The 20,381-nt window shown below is 34.0% G+C and overlaps 2 protein-coding genes across 11 annotated transcripts in view; one reads left to right on the forward strand and one right to left on the reverse strand.

Moving 5' to 3' along the window:
• The first annotated feature begins 357 nt into the window (after window positions 1-357).
• Window positions 358-11,274, forward strand: Tango2 (transport and golgi organization 2). 3 transcript variants are annotated; one of them, XM_011145537.3, is made up of 6 exons: window positions 358-510; window positions 992-1,188; window positions 1,425-1,663; window positions 1,778-2,027; window positions 10,186-10,404; window positions 10,931-11,274. In XM_011145537.3, the coding sequence occupies exons 3-6, from the start codon at window positions 1,522-1,524 to the stop codon at window positions 11,136-11,138; spliced, it is 819 nt and encodes a 272-aa protein (XP_011143839.1). In that variant the 5' UTR covers window positions 358-510; window positions 992-1,188; window positions 1,425-1,521; the 3' UTR covers window positions 11,139-11,274. The 3 variants fall into 3 exon arrangements, with proteins under 3 accessions (XP_011143839.1, XP_011143840.1, XP_011143841.1); XM_011145538.3 differs by lacking the exon at window positions 358-510 and having other exon boundaries at window positions 913-1,188; window positions 1,417-1,663; XM_011145539.3 differs by lacking the exon at window positions 358-510 and having other exon boundaries at window positions 913-1,188; window positions 1,559-1,663.
• A 3,271-nt stretch (window positions 11,275-14,545) lies between these two features.
• Window positions 14,546-20,381, reverse strand: part of LOC105185781 (UPF0518 protein GH13096) — a 33,007-nt gene continuing 27,171 nt past the window's right edge. For 4 of the 8 annotated variants that reach the window (XM_011145541.3, XM_011145542.3, XM_011145540.3 and 1 more), the window contains 3 exons: window positions 17,408-17,606; window positions 14,922-15,072; window positions 14,546-14,840 (listed from right to left, as the gene is read on the reverse strand). In XM_011145541.3, coding sequence (XP_011143843.1) covers window positions 14,681-14,840; window positions 14,922-15,072; window positions 17,408-17,606 — 510 coding nt within the window. In that variant the 3' untranslated portion in view covers window positions 14,546-14,680. Of the gene's footprint in view, window positions 14,841-14,921; window positions 15,073-17,407; window positions 17,607-20,381 lie in introns of those variants that run through there. The other 4 variants (XR_002162865.2, XR_003112585.1, XR_003112586.1 and 1 more) reach the window with 2 other exon arrangements.

Below are 20,381 nucleotides of genomic sequence, written 5' to 3' on the forward strand. Positions count from 1 at the left end.
TGCCACCACATACAGGTTTTACCACCGAAACCTGAAAGTGGATATAGCATCGTAGTTCCCCTCTCAAAATGGATGCAGATGGCGCTCTTTCCTAGTGCGGAAAATCGGTGTCGTCGAAAACGCCGTGTTGGCCGCTCTTCACCTTCCTCTCTGCTCACACCATAGTCATAGGAATATAAGGACAGAGCATAAGCCCGTAAGATAGGCGAGGGGAGTTGTACTGAAATGCGGGGGGCGACTGTGCCTAAAGCCCCTTGCACAATGCCAAGCAACAGGCAATAAGAATAAAAATAGACCAATCACAATAGATTATTCTTGTAATAGTCGATTGTGATTGGTCTATTTTTATTCTTATTGCCTGTTGCCTGGCATTGTGCAAGGGGCCTAAGCTTCATTGGCTACAATAGTGCGCGTATTCAGAGTGTGTGATGCAACGACTTGGCTGTCACTGGCAAATAGTAAATGTAACAAAATGATAAGAACCATTTGCACTGCCAGTATTTTGCAGAGGTTATGCATGTGTCTTTTTTTTCATAATTTCACTCACAACTTCATACACATCTATGTATATATCAAATACTTACACACGACACAACCACTAATTAGATTTAGGCACAGTCTACCTTGTCACACCGTCCCGCAATAGTTATCCCCCCCGCAACTCTATGCTCTGTCCCTATATTCCTATGTCTATGGATTCAATAGTGCGACTCCGAACGACATCTCTTAACGTTATCTAGGGAGAGAAGAGTGTCATGAGCGTGGAGCGTCAGGTAACTCAGTGGTTTAGAGCAGTCGCCTGGCAAGCGAAAGACCCGGGTTCGATTCCCGGTCTAGCGACTACCGCGCTCTCGATATTTTTCTCTCTTCGAAATGAAAATAAGATGCAGGTCCCGAACGCACGGCGTCCCGTCGCCACCTAGTACGCCCTCCTTCTTTCATGGTTATAATCAAAGTTATAATTTGCGTGATACAAATTATATATTTTCAGTACTGGCAGTGAATTTTGGAACACGGCCTAAAAAGAACAGACCACTAGTCTCTGCATTATCGGCATGACAGATTTCCTAACCTCGTGTCATTTTTCGGATTTTTATAATTTTTGATCCGTAAGAGCGACACTTGTTTCTTTCAAAATCGCGTTCTACGCACTAAAATACACAATTGTGCAAAGTTTCAGCGAAATCGGTGAGGAGGCTCGTACTTTTATATTCACCAGAATTTTAATTGTTAAATATTACAATATTACAATGTAACACATTGTCCAAATATGTTTTTACTATTTTAGAGTTTACATTTTAACTATAGATATATATTTTTATAACAAATAGCATCAGTTGAATATATATCATATGGGTAGACAAACCGTATAACATTATCTTAATTTATGAACCAGTTATCTGATAACATTATCAGGATTACAGAAAAAACTCCAAGAGATAATTACGATATATAGTGCTTTATAAAGAGCTTTTCTTCTGAATCTTTATCAAATCACAGTTCAGAATATTGTGCTCAGTTATGTGTATCTTATTTATTTATCGTAATCCGGATGCAGATGCTAGATCTTATCGATTAATAATTGCGTCAAATCGAGATGAAATGTATAAACGTCCTGCATTGTTAGCTCACTACTGGGACAAACATCCCGAATGTTTGGGAGGTATGATAAATATATTTATAGCAATTATCTGAAATAATAATGTTCTTTAATTATTTGTTATACGAATTATAAAATATACAATGTAATATTTAATTTAAACAAAAAATATGTTAGGTATTGACATGGAACCTGGTAAAGAAGGTGGAACTTGGTTAGCCCTATCAACAAAAGGAAAAGCTGCAATTATTTTAAATTTTGTTAACAAAGAAGGTGTACCTAATATGTCAAGAAAGAGCCGTGGTTCTTTGATAAAAAATTTTATTACTTCCAATGATTCTATAGAATTATACTTGAACAAATTACACAAAGAAAATATTAATATACAACCATACAATCCTTATTGTTTGGTCCTATTAGATTTAAAGTATGTAAATAATTAATATAATCGTAATATATTTATAAGTTATTATGAAATATACTTTTAAGTAAATATTACATTAAACAGAACAATAAGATAAAAATTTAATAATAGAATTTGATCTTAAATATAAATTTGATTCAAGATTATGAAAATATTAGATAATTTTGCAGAATAGAGATGACTTTACTTTAATATCAGTGGGCTTAAAAAATATTAAAGTTATAATTCTGAATAATCTTAATGAAATTTTAGCTGCTATTCTTTGTTTTAAAAAAGTTATTAACAAAAAAATTTTCAAAAACATCAGTTAACCTCAGTATGTTCAAGGACATATTTCTTGATCGATACTTAAATATTGTTCATTTTTATTTTTGTTATATCTAAATTCTAATATATACATTATAATAATATATAACTTCGTAACTTTTTCAATATTTAACTTATGATATTTCGCTAACTGTTTATCGGGATAAAAAATGGTATTAGACTTTTCTATTCTATTTGATCTCAAGAATATATTGGTACAATAATGCTCTATTTTTTGTTAATTTATCGATCTTTCGAAATTTCAAAATCATCAAATTAACAAAAGTCAGGGCGCTATTGTAACAATATATTCTTAAGACCAAGTAGAATAGAAAAGTCTAGTACCATTTTTTTATCCCGACAAACAGTTAGCGAGAAATTGTAAGTTAAATATTGGAAAAGTTGCCAAGTTATTTTTAAATATCTAAAAAAATATTAAGCGAATAAAGAAATGTTTCAGACAAAAGTTGTTCAAATTAATTGGTGAAAAAAGACGGTGTAATAAAAAATTAGAGTTTCCATTTCAGATTTTTATGTCGACCTTGGTAACGTTTCTCAAGGTCATTCCAAGGTCAAACAATTGTCAATATCTGATAGCTTTTTTTAAGCCCTACAACTTTTGTTTCAAATATTGTTTTGAACAATCATTATTTTTTGAAATTATTAGCCATTCCCAAACTTTTGACAGACCCTGTATATATTTGTTTATATACAAGGAAGCTGAAGTATAATATACTATTAATACATGAATTTATGATTTTTGTATGAATTCAATTTAGACTCAGACTTGCATTAAATAAAGGTTAGATGTTTACAGCATGTTAGACATTATTTAATTTTATTTTCTTCATCTATTTACATTTTACATGTTAGATGTTATTTAATTCATTTTTTTCATCTATTTATATTTTTCACAACCTGGTATATATAAACATTGTTTTATTTTGTATGTTTAATATTGAAGCATAGAAATGAAGCACAGGTTTTTAAGAATATGTGATAATTATACAAGGATCTTCTAAATTATTTGATAAGGATATCTAACACAGAATCTAGCTAACACAGAGCCTAACATAGCCACTTAACACAGAATATAATTATCATCTAATGGAAATAACACACATATACATATATATATATAATTGCTATTAAAGTTACTAATATGTGAAGTTACTTAATATTCTTTTAAAACAGTAATATAACTTTTTAAAACTATTATATCACTTTTTTACATCCTAGTTATAGCAATATAACAGTAGTATAAATTAAAGATAATATGTTATAAAGAGTATGTTGAAAAATAAGATCAATCAACTAGGAAATAAAAAGAGAAGCTACAGTGGAATATATAATGTGTATAAACTTTTCTCTTATTTTCTATGATTTAATAAATATAGCACTTTATATACTGGTATATAGAAAAAAAGTGTTGAAATCTCTTAATATCTCGAAAAATGATAACAAGAATTTAAAATTAAAAAATTTAAAGTAATTTTTATGTAACCTTGACAATTATTTAACACTACATATTACATAATATTACATATTATTACTACATATTACATAATAATAATACGTTATTTAAAAATCTATATCTTATATGTGGAACATTTTTTAAAAATGCATATTTTTTGAAATATTAACTTTAATATTTCCTGTATAACCGTATGAAGTGCTGTATTTACTAAACTCTAGCAAATACAAAAAAGTTTATATAAACTTTACATTCAAGTATTTCTTTCACCTTTTAGTCAGTTGACCATATTTTCTGACACATCCTTATAACAAATGTGTTTGTGTGTGTTATGTTTATATTATATAACATTTTTTATATACAAATGTTAGTTCGTCCTTTAGATAGCATTTGTTTCTATGTAACATAATACATTAACGTATAGAGGGTGTCTTAAAAATACCGGAATCCCCGGAAAACTTTGCAGAATCAAGTTTTCATGAAAAACTTTAAATACAAATGTTGTAGAAAATCGAGTAACAGACTTGATGGTGACCTTGAATTTGACTTTGGCCATGACCTTCAAGGTCATTTGGATGTCAACTTGCGTTTTTTAAATGGGAAGCCTTATTTTTTATTACATTGTTTTTTTCTATGAATTAATTTGAACAACTTTTGTTTAAAACATGTTTTTATTTGCCTAATATTTTTTTAGATATTTGAGGAAAACTGAATAACTTTTTCAATATTTAACTTACAATATCTCACCAACTATTTGTTGGAAGAAAGAGTGGTACTAGACTTTCTTGCTTAATTTAGTTTCAAGAATATATTGTTACAATAGTGCCCTGATTTTTATTAATTTGATGATTTTGAAATTTCCAAAAGTCAGTAAGTTAACAAAAGTCACGCAAAAGGACGCTATTGTAACAATTTATTCTTGAGATTAAATAAAGCAAGAAAGTCTAGTACCACTATTTCTTCTGACAAATAGCGAGATATCGTAAGTTAAATATTGAAAAAGTTATCAAGTTTTCCTCAAATATCTCAAAAAATATTAGGCAAATAAAAAATGTTTTAGACAAGTATTTAAGTTGTTCAAATTAATTGGTAGAAAAAAACAGTGTAATAAAAAATTCCCATTTAATAATAAATAAAATAAATAAAATAATAATAAAGTTCCCATTTAAAAAACGCAAGTTGACTTCTAAATGACCTTGAAGGTCATAACCAAAGTCAAATTCAAGGTCACCATCAAGTTCATTACTCGATTTTCTACAACTTTTGTATTTAAAGTTTTTCATGAAAACTTGATCTTGCAAAGTTATCCGGGTTCCGGTATTTTTAAGACACCCTGTATGTATATAATGTATGTAATTATATCAAGTTTTCCAAAAGTAACGGACGCCCCCACTATCTCAGAATCTATGCATTATACGGGAAAATGAACAATATTTTTGTTAATTTGATGATTTTGAAATTTTCAAAAGTCAGTAAGTTAACAAAAGTCAGGGCGCTATTATAACAATATATTCTTGAGATTGAATAGAGCAGAAAAGTCTAGTACCACTTTTTCTTCCGACAAATAGTTAGCGAGCTATCGTAAGTTAAATATTGAAAAAGTTATCAAGTTTTCCTCAAATATCTCAAAAAATATTAGGCAAATGAAAAAAATGTTTCAGACAAAAGTTGTTTAAATTAATTGGTAGAAAAAGACAGTGTAATAAAAAATAAAGGTTCCCATTTAAAAAACGCACGTTGACCTTCAAATGACCTTGAAAATAGAGGTCAAAGTCAAGGTCATCATAAGGTAGCTCACTTAAATCCCTACAACTTTTACTGATATCATTTTCCTTGAAACTCCAATACTGAAGAGTTATTTGGGGTGGGGACATTAAAATGGGACACCCTGTATAAACGTGCCAATAGACCAAGAAACAATTCTTAATAGATACTGGCTCTGATGTGAGCATTTACCCGCGCTCTGCAACCTATATCAGAAACACTATATGCAGCAAATGGAACGCTTATTCCAACGTACGGATGGATAACCCTAGAACCGCAGCTAGGATTAAGACGTGCATTACCATGGCGATTCATGATCGCCAATGTATCTCAGCCTATTATAGGAGTAAATTTCTTGGTCCATTATCACCTGCTGCCTGACCTAAGGTCCAAGACGTTTCTCGACGGAAAAACAGGTCTCAAAGTCAATGGAAGACTAGGTACTAGCGACATTCTCGCTATAAAAATGCTTAGCGCGGAAAACAAATACCACAGGCTCTTAAAAAAGTACCCCGCACTTACGTAGCCTACTATTTTCTCGAGGAAGGAAGCAACCAGCACTATATACGAGACACTATATATACAAACCACACCAGGACCATCTGAGGTATGTCGCTCCCGCAGACTAGCACTGGACAAATTAAGAGCGGCAAAAGCAATTCAACTTGCTGCTTTAGGAAGGAATCATCCGACTATTCAAGAGTCTGTGGGCATCTCCTCTTCACATGGTCATAAAGAAAGGCAATGCATGGAGACCCTGTGGAGACTATAGGCGACTGAATACGTGAACAGTACTAGATCGCTACCTGGTCCCACATGTAAAAGATTTCGCACAAATACTTCACAATAAGAAGGTGTTTTCAATGCTCAACCTCGTACGAGCATACAACCAAAAATCTGTTAACGAAGAAGATATTCCGAAGACTGCAATCACAACAATATTCGGACTCTTCGAATACTTGTACATGCTTTTCGGGTTGGAAAACGCAACTCAGACATTCCAGCGATTTATCAATAAAATGCTCGAAGGATTAGACTCCTGCTATGCCTACGTAGACGATATCCTGACTTCGATATCTGAAGAAGAATATAAGGAACATCTAGAATAATTCTTCAAACGATTACAAGACAGCGACGTACTAATAAATTCGGGCAAGTGCGTCTTTAGGGTTAGCCAGGTATGCTTCCTTGGATACTTGGTTTTGCAACATGGAACAAAACCTCCACCAGAAAGGATAACAACCATTAAAGAATTTCCCAGGCCAGTTACTGTCAAGCAGCTTCGACAGTTGCTGGGAACTTTCAATTTCTACCGGAGATTCATACCGGACGCTGCTCAAAATCAGGCAAAATTGAACACTCTTTTTAGGGAGCCGAAAACAAAAGAAAAATCGCCTATCAACTGGACAGAGAAGTATGACTTGGCATTTAAGGCATGTAAGGAAAGCCTAACACGGACTACATTCCTAGCGCATTCGGATCCTACAGCAGAGATCGCACTCACCATGAGTGCCTTAGACACAGCGATAGGAACAGTAATACAACAACGCGCTAAAAGAGAGTGGCAGCCACTCGCATTTTTAAGCAAAAAACTTAGTCCTGCTCAAACCAAATATAGCGCATACGACAGAGAACTCCTCACAATATACGCGTCAGTGAAATATTACAACCACATGCTGGAAGGAAGAGCTTTTACGATCTTCATCGATCACAAGCCAATTACATACGCCTTCCAACAAAACCTACTGAAAGATTCACTCTGGTAGGTACATCTCACGTATATCGGATAATTCTCTACAAATATTCAACATATCTCTGGGAAAGACAATGTAGTCGCTAATGCACTATCCCGAGTAGAGACTATCAAGCAGGCAATCGATTTAGAAGCTCTAGCAGAATCTCAAGAATTGGACAGAGAACTGCAGGACTTTCTCCAACAGCAGACATCACTTAAGCTGGAGAAGCTATCAATACCAGGGTCAAACCGCAAAATCTTTTGCGACACGGATAAATCTCTAGCTCGACCCTTCGTAACAGAGCCATTTTGTTAGCAAGTTTTTCAATCCTTGCACGGACTGGCATATGCAGGTAGTAAAACCAGGTAGTAAAACCACAGCAAAATTCATCTCGTATATAATCGTACAACGATTCGTATGCGTTGTGTCATATCCAAGCTGACTGTCGAAACTGGGCAGTTCTGCATTCCATGCCAGAAAGCAAAAGTGAACCGTCACGTACATTCGCCAACCGGTAATTTTGCATTACCAACAAGAAGATTTGAACACATACACGTCGACATACGATACTGCCTCATCATCGTAGACCGTTTTACACGCTGGCATTTCCAATCTCGGATATAGCGGCAGAAATGGTAGCAAAGCAGCTATTCAGCAATTGGATCGCAAGATTTGGAACTTCTGCAAGGATCACTATAAACTAAGGACGACAGTTCGAAGTTGATCTCTTCCGACAATTGAACCAATTGACAGGTACAACATACTGGCGCACTACGGCATACTACCCAGCAGCTAATGGTATGGTGGAACGACTACATCGCCAACTCAAAACCACTCACCTGCCACGAAACATAGACATATTACTTATAGTCCTCATGGGGATACGAGCTGTCATCAAGGAAGACATATAGTCTACGCCGAAATGCTATACGGCTATACTAGCAGAAATGGTGTACGGAGAACCAATTCGTCTACCTGGTGAATTCCTTCAGGAAACGCAATACAAAATTCTAGATAGCAATACCTTTATTCAAGATTTACGCAAAGCCATGCAAAATTTGAGGCTACAGCAGATAAAGCAGCATGGACAATCTGCAGTTTTTACGTATAAGAAATTAGAAAAGACATCGCACGCCTTCGTAAGGCATGCTCCAACACCAGTACTACAACGAACATACGATGGCCCGTACGAAATACTTAAGCGAACGCCTAAGATCTACAAGCTCAAGATTCAAGGTAAGCCGAGAAATATAACAGTAGACCGACTTAAACCTGCATATATCTTGACAGATCATACTTCCATGGCCAAAGAGCAACAAGCAGAAACTTCGTCACCAACTCCAGCAATAACACAACAGCCGGAACCAACTATAAAGACGGGAATAAAAACTAGAAGTGGCCGAATATCTTGTCCAAAGATCCATTTTAAACCAACTTTACCACAACGAAGGGGATGATGTGGCGGTCAACTGATAGAGACGTCACCATAAAGAACAGACACGTATATATATAGCGCGGATAGCAGCAGCGACCGGCGATAGTTCGCCGCGCCACCGCCAGGCGGCACATTGCCCCACTGGCTCACTCACAGTCAAGAATAAGCAGGGATATAAGGAACACCGTGGGCGGTCTGACCACTCATCCGACCGTACTCGAAAAGTGTCTCTAATGGAGATTAAATATTTCTTTACAAGTGCGATCTCTCTGTGGGAGAGAAAGAACACGCCTGCGGGGTTGTTGCTCCTACGTCCTGTGTGGGCAGATTCGAACACGCCTGCGAGCTGTTCCTCTTACGTCCTGTGTAGACGATGTTTGGTGAGCTATGAGCTCCTTTGCAAGCCATCATTTCGACTGCAAAAGACTCCTCCGGCAGGAAGAAAACAGGCCAGCAGCGCCTAATATCTGTATTCATAGTCAGGTCTTATATTTGAGGCCTCCTTATATCGATCTTTAGATGCTGCACAGATTATTTTATTGGCTACAGACCATCTGAAGATAAACTTAAGAAAGCCTTAAATATACGGCCTGACTATGAATACGGGTGTAAGCCTGCTTTTGGAGGACCTATTCGGCCCCGAGTGTACTTTTCGTCCTGGGACACCCCTAGCGGTGCCCAGGATAGCCTCGTCGTCTCAGCAATCATCACCCGCTCGACTACCTCGAGATCGAGTTCCTGAAGCTGAGCCGCTAGAGACTCCCTTGTCTCCAGGACGACGATGTTGTCACATGCTGGAAACATCACCAATCCGACTCGAGGCAAGAAGTCACCCTCTTACCGTAGCTACTACGCTCCATAGAGCTGAGTCCTCCTCGTAAGACTAGACCTCCGCTACGGAGCCTGAATATCTGAGGTCATCGTAGAAGACGACCACTATCCCCGAAGTTCGCAAAGGAACTAGATTCCTACTCGACCGGGAAGACCACACGGAACCAGTCGACGTAGACCAATTCCGGGAATTTCACAGGATCAAAGAAAAAACGATGCAGTGATAATAATAATAATAATAATTATAAGTGTCATGTATATAGGATTTAGATAAACTTTTATATATATACAAAAAAAGAATAAGTTTTCCGCCCATCGAACAGTGGGATAATTATTCACATAATCCCATAATGAATATCTCAAAAGTGGCGCCATCTGTAAACAAACTAATATAATTGTTTTATGTCCCCCTTGAAATTATAACTTTTGTCTGATACATTTTTCTCTAAAATATTTCGTTTCCGGGATATAAATCTGTAACTCTTTAACTGACTCACTCAGTATATTTGCAAATACTCTCTTCTACGCCCTTTCATTGATATTTCTCTCAATACAATTCATTGATATTCTCTCAATATAGCAATAACAGTGTTATAATAAATGATACTTTTCCAGCAATGCCAATGTACATTATTTAAACAGTTGTGTAGAATGTACTGGACCTATGATGTGTAACAGTGATATTATAGGTATTGGAAATAGTGGAATAGATTATCCTTATAAGAAAGTTGAAACAGGAAAAGAAGAATTTAAAGTTATTGTAAAGAATGCAGATATCTCAAACCAAAATAATCTGATTGAAAAACTCGTTAATTTCTTAAAATCAAAAGAAAGGTAAATCACAAATTCAAGTGTGTAATAAAACGTATATTGGTTATAAGACATATATTTGTTATTGATTTTACATAAGGCTTTTAGTATAAGTACTATTTGAAATAACATCTAAACCCAGACAGCACACGGATGTCCATTGGACGTCTGTTATATGTCCATTTTTTTTTACAAAAGACGTCCATAGGACATACGTTTGTCACAACTTCGGACATAGTACGTCCGATGGACGTATATCGGACGTCCTACATGTCCAATGTCCAATAAGAACATCCTTGTTACGTCCAATTTATGTCCACGGACGTAAATCGGACATACAGATATAAATTGGACGTGAAACGTACATCCATTGGATGTCCGATGCTGTCTGGGAATTAATGAAAATAGTGAATTATGAGTATAAAATGAAAATATTTTTTTATCTCTATTTCGGGAATTCAATAATAAAAAAAATGCTATTTTAAATATAATTTATGCTGCACTCTCTTCATGAAGCATAGATAACAGTATCTCAAATCATGTGTTATAGGCATCTACCAGATCCTGAGTTACAAAGCAGATGTCCAACAAGATATGAAGATCATAGTTCAATTTTTGTTTCTGTTGGAAAAGAATATGGTACAAGGACACATTCTATATTACTAGTTGATGGCTCGAACTGCATAACATTCTTGGAAGAAACACTTATGCCTGATTTTACATGGAAACGGCAGCAGTTTAAAAATAATTTGATGTGACAGTACATATTAATATTGCATTTAATATTATAATTTTCCGACAGTTTATGCTATAGTGTGATTTCTTATAATATAGTATGTGCTATCATGTGATCTTTTAATTATGTATGTGAATAAAAAAAGACATGAAAAAGAATCGTTGCGCAGAATTGATTTCTCTCATCTCACGCTGATTTCACAGCTTCCATTTCAGTGTTTTCATGTCCCCAGGATGTTCTTATATTATCTAATGTTTTAAGAATTCATTCTTGAAATCATTTCGTAAGACAAAGTTCGTATAAACATATAATATAAAACACAATATAATATAATATAATATCTTCATTCCAAAGATACAGAGTATTAAAAATTGTATAAAATTACCAGTTTTTCTTCTCTTAAGTGAAACTTACTTAAGTGAAACTCTTAAATGAAGAGGTTTAAGAATAATTAATTTTTATGACTATTTTTTTCAAAATATTAATATTAAATATTAATATAAAATATTAAATTAATACAAGTATATTTTCAAGTCAACCGTTCTGTATTATTTGTACTTCAATTTCTACAATAAACAACTAGGTAAAATTTAGTTACATATTTTACTTAAAATTATGTACAAATATATTTTTATTTTATCCTCTTGATGTTAATTTAATAATTTTTTTTTATTTTTTATCTTTTCAAATATATATTTTATTTAAAGTTATGAACATGTATACTTTGTTTATATACAAGCAGTATGTAAATAGAAATTTAGAAATAAATGTTTGAAATGTTCATGAAGGAATTGTATAACAAGAATGAATTGTATTACAAAACTTAAATTATTCTGTAAATTATCTACAATATTAATGATAGTTGCATAGTTTATTTAATCTAATAAACTAGTTTACTTAATCCTTTATCATACGATTTACGAGTTTGGTACCGCGCGGGCTACGTTGCCATTTTTGACACGAAAAGAAATGATGTTTAGGCTTCAAACGAATGTCTACTGCTGCGATTCAAAGCTCACAAATACACCTTCAAAACACAACTATCAAACACGAAATTAGCACCACTAGCGATATCTTTCTGAAAAGGGTGAAAACTTATTCTCATACCCAATACAAGTGATGTTGTAATATCGGTGTTTATATGATATTTAATATCGTAATTATAACATTGGAAGTTACTAAACCGGTTTTAGGCAGCCGTGTAAACTTAGGCCGATATTCATAGTCGGATCTTGTGTGGCATTTGGCTAGCCACGAGTCAGCAACAGGCCAGCCATATAAGCAGCTTCAATACGCCGGACACAGAGGATGCAACCGGGAGAAACTAGCTTTCAAGTAGATAGAGGAGACAGAGAGAATCAGACTTCCAGAGAGATAGGAACGGACTTTTCGCCATTGGCCTTTTTCATCTCCGAAGCTTGAACCTTCGTCGATCTCTTTCGTAATAATTAGAGACATTTTTCGTGTATAGTTTTCCAATGAATTCTATACTTTGTTGAATGTTAAACAACGTGTACGCGATATTTCCTTTCCTCGGACACGCAAGAAAAAAGATTTTGCGTCCTCGCGATTAGCGACCGCCATACTTGCAACAAGGCACGTCCGCTTTGTTACTACCGGCCCGACCGACCATCTGTCGGGCCGACGAACGGCGCTTAACGCTAACCTAATTGTTCAAAGCCGCCGCTATCACGCACCGCCGCTATCGCGCGCTTCCATTGGCGCGCCGCGTGATGGCCGCTGTATCAGTCGTACGGAATATGACTATAAAACGGCGGTGATCTCGCCTCTCAGCATCAGACCGATCCGTACGACTCGTTCGATCCGCCGTTCGATCTCGACGCTCTATGCTGAGAGAGAGAATATCCGGACCGTTTCGCTCTGCCTTCCGTATTCCGATTACCCGACCGACGACCAGGCAAAGGAGATTGTGTATATTCAATCCCGATCGAGCATGCTCGATATCTAGCCATTTCCAATCTTCTTGGGTTCGTGCGTGCGCGAATTCAGTCAAGCGTGCTCGGCAATCTCTAGCCTCCACTTGCCGCTCCGAGTCAGGGGTTTGTCTGTTGGCGAACTCTGCTGAGCGTACTCAGTCTCCGGGAGATCCGTCAAGCGACCAAGTCTAATACCCGTATTCATAGTCCTTCCTTAACCCTTGGAGAACACACCTCTTTTCTCGATCAAGAAGAACACTCTGGGTCAATTTGACCCTACGTACGTTTTGATTGTCTACCATTTCACATACATGCATCCGATCAGCTTGAAAAAATTCTCAGATACACTTCAAACATCGTAGAATCAATTGATGTAGAAAAAAAGTGTCGTTCGAATCATTTAATATTAAAAAAAATTAACAACAAAAAATTGTTTTCTGCAAAATTCAAAATTTAGTAAAAAAAATATCTTACAATTTTCAATATTTTTGGCTGAAAATTTATCTTCATATTCCCAAGATATACTTGTATTTAAAAAAAAATAGTCCTTTAGTGTACCTTTCAAAAAAGGTATTTATTTTGCTAGGTGACGAAGGTGGTTTTTAAGGTAAAAAAATCGAACATTTTTGTGAAAAAATTTTAGAAAAATTTATTTCTAATTCCTTAAATATCTTAAAATATATTAAGCAAATAAAGAAATGTTTCAGACAAAAGTTGTTCAAATTAATTGGTAGAAAAAGATGATATAATAAAAAATTGGGATTTCCTTTTAAGGAAATTGATAATCAGTGACTATCTCGAAAGTGGAGTCATCTATAAACAAAATGCTATCGCTGTCTTATGTCCCCCTTTAAGCCAAACAACTTTCGTCTCAAGCACTCTTCGATTTAACGCAATGTTTCTGAGATTTGAGTGGATCCTTTAAAATGAGACACCCTGTATGTATCTTGAAAAAAAATAATTTGAGTTTGTAATTTTTAAAAATAATATAATATATGTTACACTTGTACTTGGAGCCTTTCTTTACCTTTTGTTTAAAAAGGTAAGTTTTATATTTTTGATATTAATTCATATGTGCAAGCAAAATTTTTGTCTTTTTTTATGTGTTTCAATTATTAAATTATTATATTTCTTTTTCATATATATAATAATAAAATTGACAAGTTTCTTCTACAAAATGGCGTTTAATTCATTTCATTCAGCCTATTTGTTGCGAAGTAATTATCACCTATTTCCATCACGTTCCCATTGGTCACCCTATAGTAAAAAATAATGCTATGAGTCTTAAAATCTTTTTCGCTACAGGCATAATTTTTGTTTTTATTTTCATATTTTTATAATGCATTTTCCTGTCAAAAAAATATAACAAATTCTAAATATCAAGAAGAAAAATGTATTTTCTTAATCATATTACGTTTTGTGGTTAATTGGAATAATGTGTTAAAACTTGTACCCATGTTGTATAATTTTTAATCTTAACTTTTTATTACATTCCAAATAATTACAATATAATACAAAGGTAAGTTACAATTGTTTCAAAAAACAAACAAAATCCTAGAATTATTTTATCGTTGCTTTACAGTCTGAGCTACAAATTACAAATTCTTATAAATTTACAAGTTAAACTTTAATCTTTAAAGCTAATGTCATCTGTAAGAGACATTATTGCATGTTCTTGAGTAATTGCTGCAAGTTCTTTAAGCCATTCATCTAATATAACAGCGCACAGAACAACATTTTGTATTGGACTCACTTCGTTCGGCGATTCCCACGAGGTTTTGGTATATCTATTAAAGAAAAAAAAAAATTTAATTGTATAATAATATCTTAACGTTTTGCAGATAATGGCAGTAATTTAAATGATTCACCTGTATCCAGATTCAACATTTTGATGTTGATCTTCCGATATACTAGGTGGTTGACTAATAGAATTTGTTAAGCTACTTGGGCCTAAGATACCACTTGATCGTCTGAATATTTGTGTAAATGATGATGTCAAGCTTTTCCTTTTTAATTCTCCTATAAATATTACTATTATAGATATAGTTAGAAAATATATATAGAGTGGTCTATTTTAATCCAACTGAGTATTTTGAAAACTAAGACCGGCGGACAAAAATGTTTCAGACAAAAGTTTTAAGGGGAGCATAAGACAGTGGCAACGATTTAACCTTGAATAGCTGCTTGAAGATGACCTTCAGTTTCTTAAATGGAATTATCTATTTTTTTATTACATATTCTTATAGTTTACGTCAAGAGCTTTACAAAACACTGTAATAAAGTATTTTTTCACTAACAATTTTCTGAGATATTTTACATTTTGTCATGATATTTTTAACGTGAGTCCCCTTGCCTCTCATGATTCGGAGTACGTCATTAACGTGGATTGGACGATGTGGACGCGTCGCATGGCCCCCACAATTTCCTAATCTGACTTCATCCGACTTTTATTTATGGAGGTATATAAAAAATGTGATCTATGAACATGCACGTACAACTAAGGGAGATATGATGAAAAGAATACAAGTAATTTGCAGATATATACCGTGAGCTGTCTTACTCAAAATGGTTATTCATTTTGAAAATAGGTTGCAGTTGTATATTCGAGATAATTTCGAACAGTTCTTTCGATAGAAGGATGAACAGGAGACTGACAGAAGTTGAGACTTCCGCCGTCAATGAAGCATCCCGAATCGTGAGAGGCAAAGTGACTCACGTTAATCAAGTATTCTGAATAGTGAGAGACAAGGGACTTCACGTTAAAAATGTCATGATAAGATGTAAAATATCTCAGAAATTGTTAATAATAAAACTTGATTACAATGTTTTGAAAAACTCCCGATGTAAACTACAAAAATATGCAATAAAAATAGGGAGTTTCATTTAAGAAATTGAAAGTGACCTTCATGTTATCTTCAAGCAATTATTCACGGTCAAAGCATTGCCACCGTCTTATGTCCCTCTTAAAACTCTTTGCAACTTTTGTCTAAAACATTTTTGTGTGTTGATCTTAGTTTTCAAAATATTCAACTGGATGGATTAAAATGGGCCACTCTATTATATACAGAGGGTGTCCCATTTTAATGTTCCACCCTAAATAACTCTTCAGTATCGAAGTTTCAAGGAAAATGATCTGAATAAAAGTTGTAGGGATTTAAGTGAGCTACCTTATGATGGCCTTGACTTTGACCTTAACCTCTATTTTCAAGGTCATTTGAAGGTCAACTTGCGTTTTTCAAATGGGAACCCTTATTTTTTATTACACCGTCCTTTTCTACCAATTAATTTAAACAACTTTTGTCTGAAACATTTTTTTCATTTGCCTAATATTTTTTGAGATATTTGAGGAAAACTTGATAACTTTTTCAATATTTAACTTACGATATCTCGCTTACTATTTGTCGGAAGAAAAAGTGATACTAGACTTTCTTGCTTTATTTAGTCTCAAGAATATATTGTTATAATAGCGCCTTGACTTTTGTTAACTTACTGATTTTTGGAAATTTCAAAATCATCAAATTAACAAAAATCAGGGCGCTATTATAACAATATATTCTTCAGACTAAATAAAGCAAGAAAGTCTAGTACCACTTTTTCTTCCGACAACTAGTTAGCGAGATATCGCAAGTTAAATATTGAAAAAATTATCAAGTTTTCCTCAAATATCTCAAAAAATATTAGACAAATAAAAAAATGTTTTAGACAAAAGTTGTTCAAATTAACTAGCAGAAAGAAACTGTAATAAAAAATAAGGATTCCCATTTAAAAAACGTAAGTTGACTTTCGAATGACCTTGAAAATATAGGTCAAGGTCAAAGTCAAGATCATCATAAGGTAGCTCACTTAAATCCTTACAACTTTTATTCATATTATTTTCCTTGAAACTTCAATACTGAAGAGTTATTTGGGGTGGGACATTAAAATGGGACACCCTGTATAGGGTGTCCAGTTTTTAAGTTTAGTGCTATATTTCGCAAACCGATGATTTTATTGAAAAATGTTTCAAACAAAAGTTGTAGGGTTCAGAGGGGGACATCTGACGGTGACCTTGGCTTGACCTTGGATTGTCATTTGAAGGTCACGTAAAGGTCAACTTCAAAATCCTAAATAGAGCCCCCCATTTTTTATTGCATATTCTTGTGCCCCTTGTCGAGATGTTTTAAAAACACAATATATAAAATATTTATTATTTTAATATATACGTTTTTTGAATGTTTCTAACATATATAACGCAATTAAAAAAAATTTAATTAATACAACTCAACTAAATATAATATGTGTACATGTATTCTTAAATTATAACAGAAATAAGTAAGGAACTTTCTAAAATATATTTATAATAAATAAATTATACCTCGTATAAATAATTCACCGGTTAAAGAATGCCTTTTAATAGTTGAAGATTGAGCCGCAGCATCTAATACATTTTTCCTTGCATTTATTAATTTTTCTTCCCGGTTAATCAAAAATAATCTTGCTTGTTCAACCAATAAATCCACATTGTTATATTTCGAAAGAAAATTATCTATTTTATGCTTCAATGAAGCAAGCACCTGTAATAGAAAACATTTTGTCAAAATGCACTATTCTAGTTTATAATATAATCAACAAAATTATGAGAAAATAATGTCTTTTCAAAAAGAAATACTGATATTTCAATATACATTATATACGCACATAGACACGCACACACACATATACGCACACAAACGCGAGTGTACACACAGGGTGTTCCGTAACTGCTGGTGCGATCGGAAGTGATAATTTTAAATACAAAAATAACTGAAAATAGAATAAAATGTCTTAATTATAATCATGTAGAATATGGCTAAATATGTTGATTTCAATAGTTTTGAAGTATCTTAATAAATAATCTATTAGCAGTTTGCTGACAGATTAACAACAAATTCGATCAGGATCTGTCAGGATTGGTAGACCTATGTGTTTACATATGTATTTGGTTCGTATTCTGTCGATAAAGTTTGCTGACAGAATCTAATAAGTTGGCGACAGAAAAAAAGTGAGTAGGACCTCCATAATATGCTCCATTTAAATATATTCTAACGACAGATCTTGCTTGATTTCAGCCGTCAGTCTATCATTATATTTTATTATCAAATTTTGTATTCTTGCTAATAAACTTTTAACAGAATCTGCAGCAAACACTGTACAAATTCTATTTTTACAGGTTTAGTTATCTGGGTATGTTATAAAGTTGTGATCCTGGATAATTTTCAACAAGTTTTCGTTGTTGCACTTTAATAAAAAGTTATTAAGGAATGAAGTTTAAAAAAATTACCAAAAACGTTATTACTTAAGGGAGAATTCTGGTTTACCGGGTCTAAAAATCGATTTTTCAAAAATGGTCTTAATCAACAGTATTACATTCAAAAAATATCCTGTTAAAATTTTAAAGCGAAATTCAAAATACTTTTCGAATGACAGCTTGTACAAGTTTACGCGCCGAGCCGGTAGTCGAGCCTGAAGCGCTCGGCGTGGTTCGCTTTCTTAGCTTTTGGAAGGGAATTATCGGTTGCGTAAACGTTTTTAACATTGTGTCTATGAGTAACTATATATATATTTTTTTCTTTTTGATATTTGAAAGCAGGATTAAGTATATTGGAGCAGTCGAAACAGCAATTTCAAATTACAAACAAAATTTCAAAGCAGCGCTTTGTGTTGCTGTAGAAAGATAGTCGCTCTTTTATTTTCGATAAGTAAAGACCTTTATAAACTATAATATGGCTAGTTATCCGAAATCAAAACATAGTAAAAGTGTGCGTGTATCACGACCGCGAAAAAGATGATTTCATGGAAATCAATTTACGAAAGAAAATGAAAATCCGCAGCCGAACACTTCAGCAAAAAAATTAAGCACTGCAACTCGAGACGATATTGTATAAATAAATAGAAGGATAGTTTTTGTAATGAGACTGCTGGGTCTTGGTCGAGAAAGTATAAATATTTTTAGTGGTTTAATGGATATAGGTTAAGGCATAAGCATAAGTACATACGAACGTATTGTGCAACATAATCATACCGCGGCCAGTTCTGTTTTTGATAGAATGTGTAAAAAAGCCGTAAAAGAAGACAAAGAAAAATATTTAAAATGAAAGACAAAAGTTTTCGCAGCGAATCTTAGAAAGAAATGGCATTCGGTTCTTGATGGTGCAGAGGAAAATTTAAATTATGAGGAAATAAAATCGAAGTTAGAATTACGATTTGGCGAACAATTTTGTTTTCAAAATTTCTATTTCCAGTTAACAAATAGGAAAATAAAATTTGGGGAAGATTACGCGATATACACGTATGAATTGGAAAGATTAGCTCGTTTAGCTTATCCTGAATGTTCATTTGAGGTGCGAGATAAGATTGCGGGAATGCCTGAAGGGTTTATGAAGCGCACCTTACAATTGGAAGGAGTAGTATCTTTAAATCCAGCAATTGAGCGGACAAAAATAGTGCGAATAATTTCAGGAAGGGATTTTTCACAAAACTAGCGATATGATGGAGAAATGTGCCTGGAAATACAAAAATTTCGGTATGGAAGCACAAAGGAAGATAGGAATTTTCTGCGAAGGGAAAAAAAGATTTTCAGAAAGGAAAGGGGCTAGGTAGAGAATGTTGGCAATGTGAGAGCACAGGGCATTTTCGTGCGGATGCGCCCAAAATAGGAATTGCCGAATGGTTCGGAGGTGATTCGGCAAGTACAAGCAGGACTCCGATTAGAAATAAGTTTAGATTAAGTCGCGTGACAAACAGTTTTTGCTTCTCAGGGAAATTAGACGGTGAGCCTTGTAAATTTAAGATAGATATAGGTTCGGATGTATCCATCATTAGCAGGAGACTAGTGAAACCTTCAAGGAAAGTGATCAAAGTCACACACACACGCACACGCACATGCGCACACGCACACGCACACGCACACGCACACGCACACGCACACACACACACACACACACACACACACACACACACACACACACACACACACACACACACACATTTAGTCTTAAGAATATATTATTATAATAGCGCTCTGACTTTTGTTAATTTACTGACTTTTGGAAATTTCAAAATCATCAAATTAACAAAAGTCAGGGCGCTATTGTAACAATATATTCTTGAGACTAAATAAAGCAAAAAAGTCTAGTATCACTTTTTCTTTCGACAAATAATTAGCGAGATATCGTAAGTTAAATATTGAAAAAGTTATCAAGTTTTCCTCAAATATCTCAAAAAATATTAGAAAAATAAAAAAATGTTTTAGACAAAAGTTGTTCGAATTAACTAGCAGAAAGAAACTGTAATAAAAAATAAGGATTCCC

The sequence above is a fragment of the Harpegnathos saltator genome, unplaced genomic scaffold (genome assembly GCF_003227715.2).
Source record: "Harpegnathos saltator strain DR-91 unplaced genomic scaffold, Hsal_v8.6 scaffold160, whole genome shotgun sequence".
Taxonomy (NCBI): domain Eukaryota; kingdom Metazoa; phylum Arthropoda; class Insecta; order Hymenoptera; family Formicidae; genus Harpegnathos; species Harpegnathos saltator.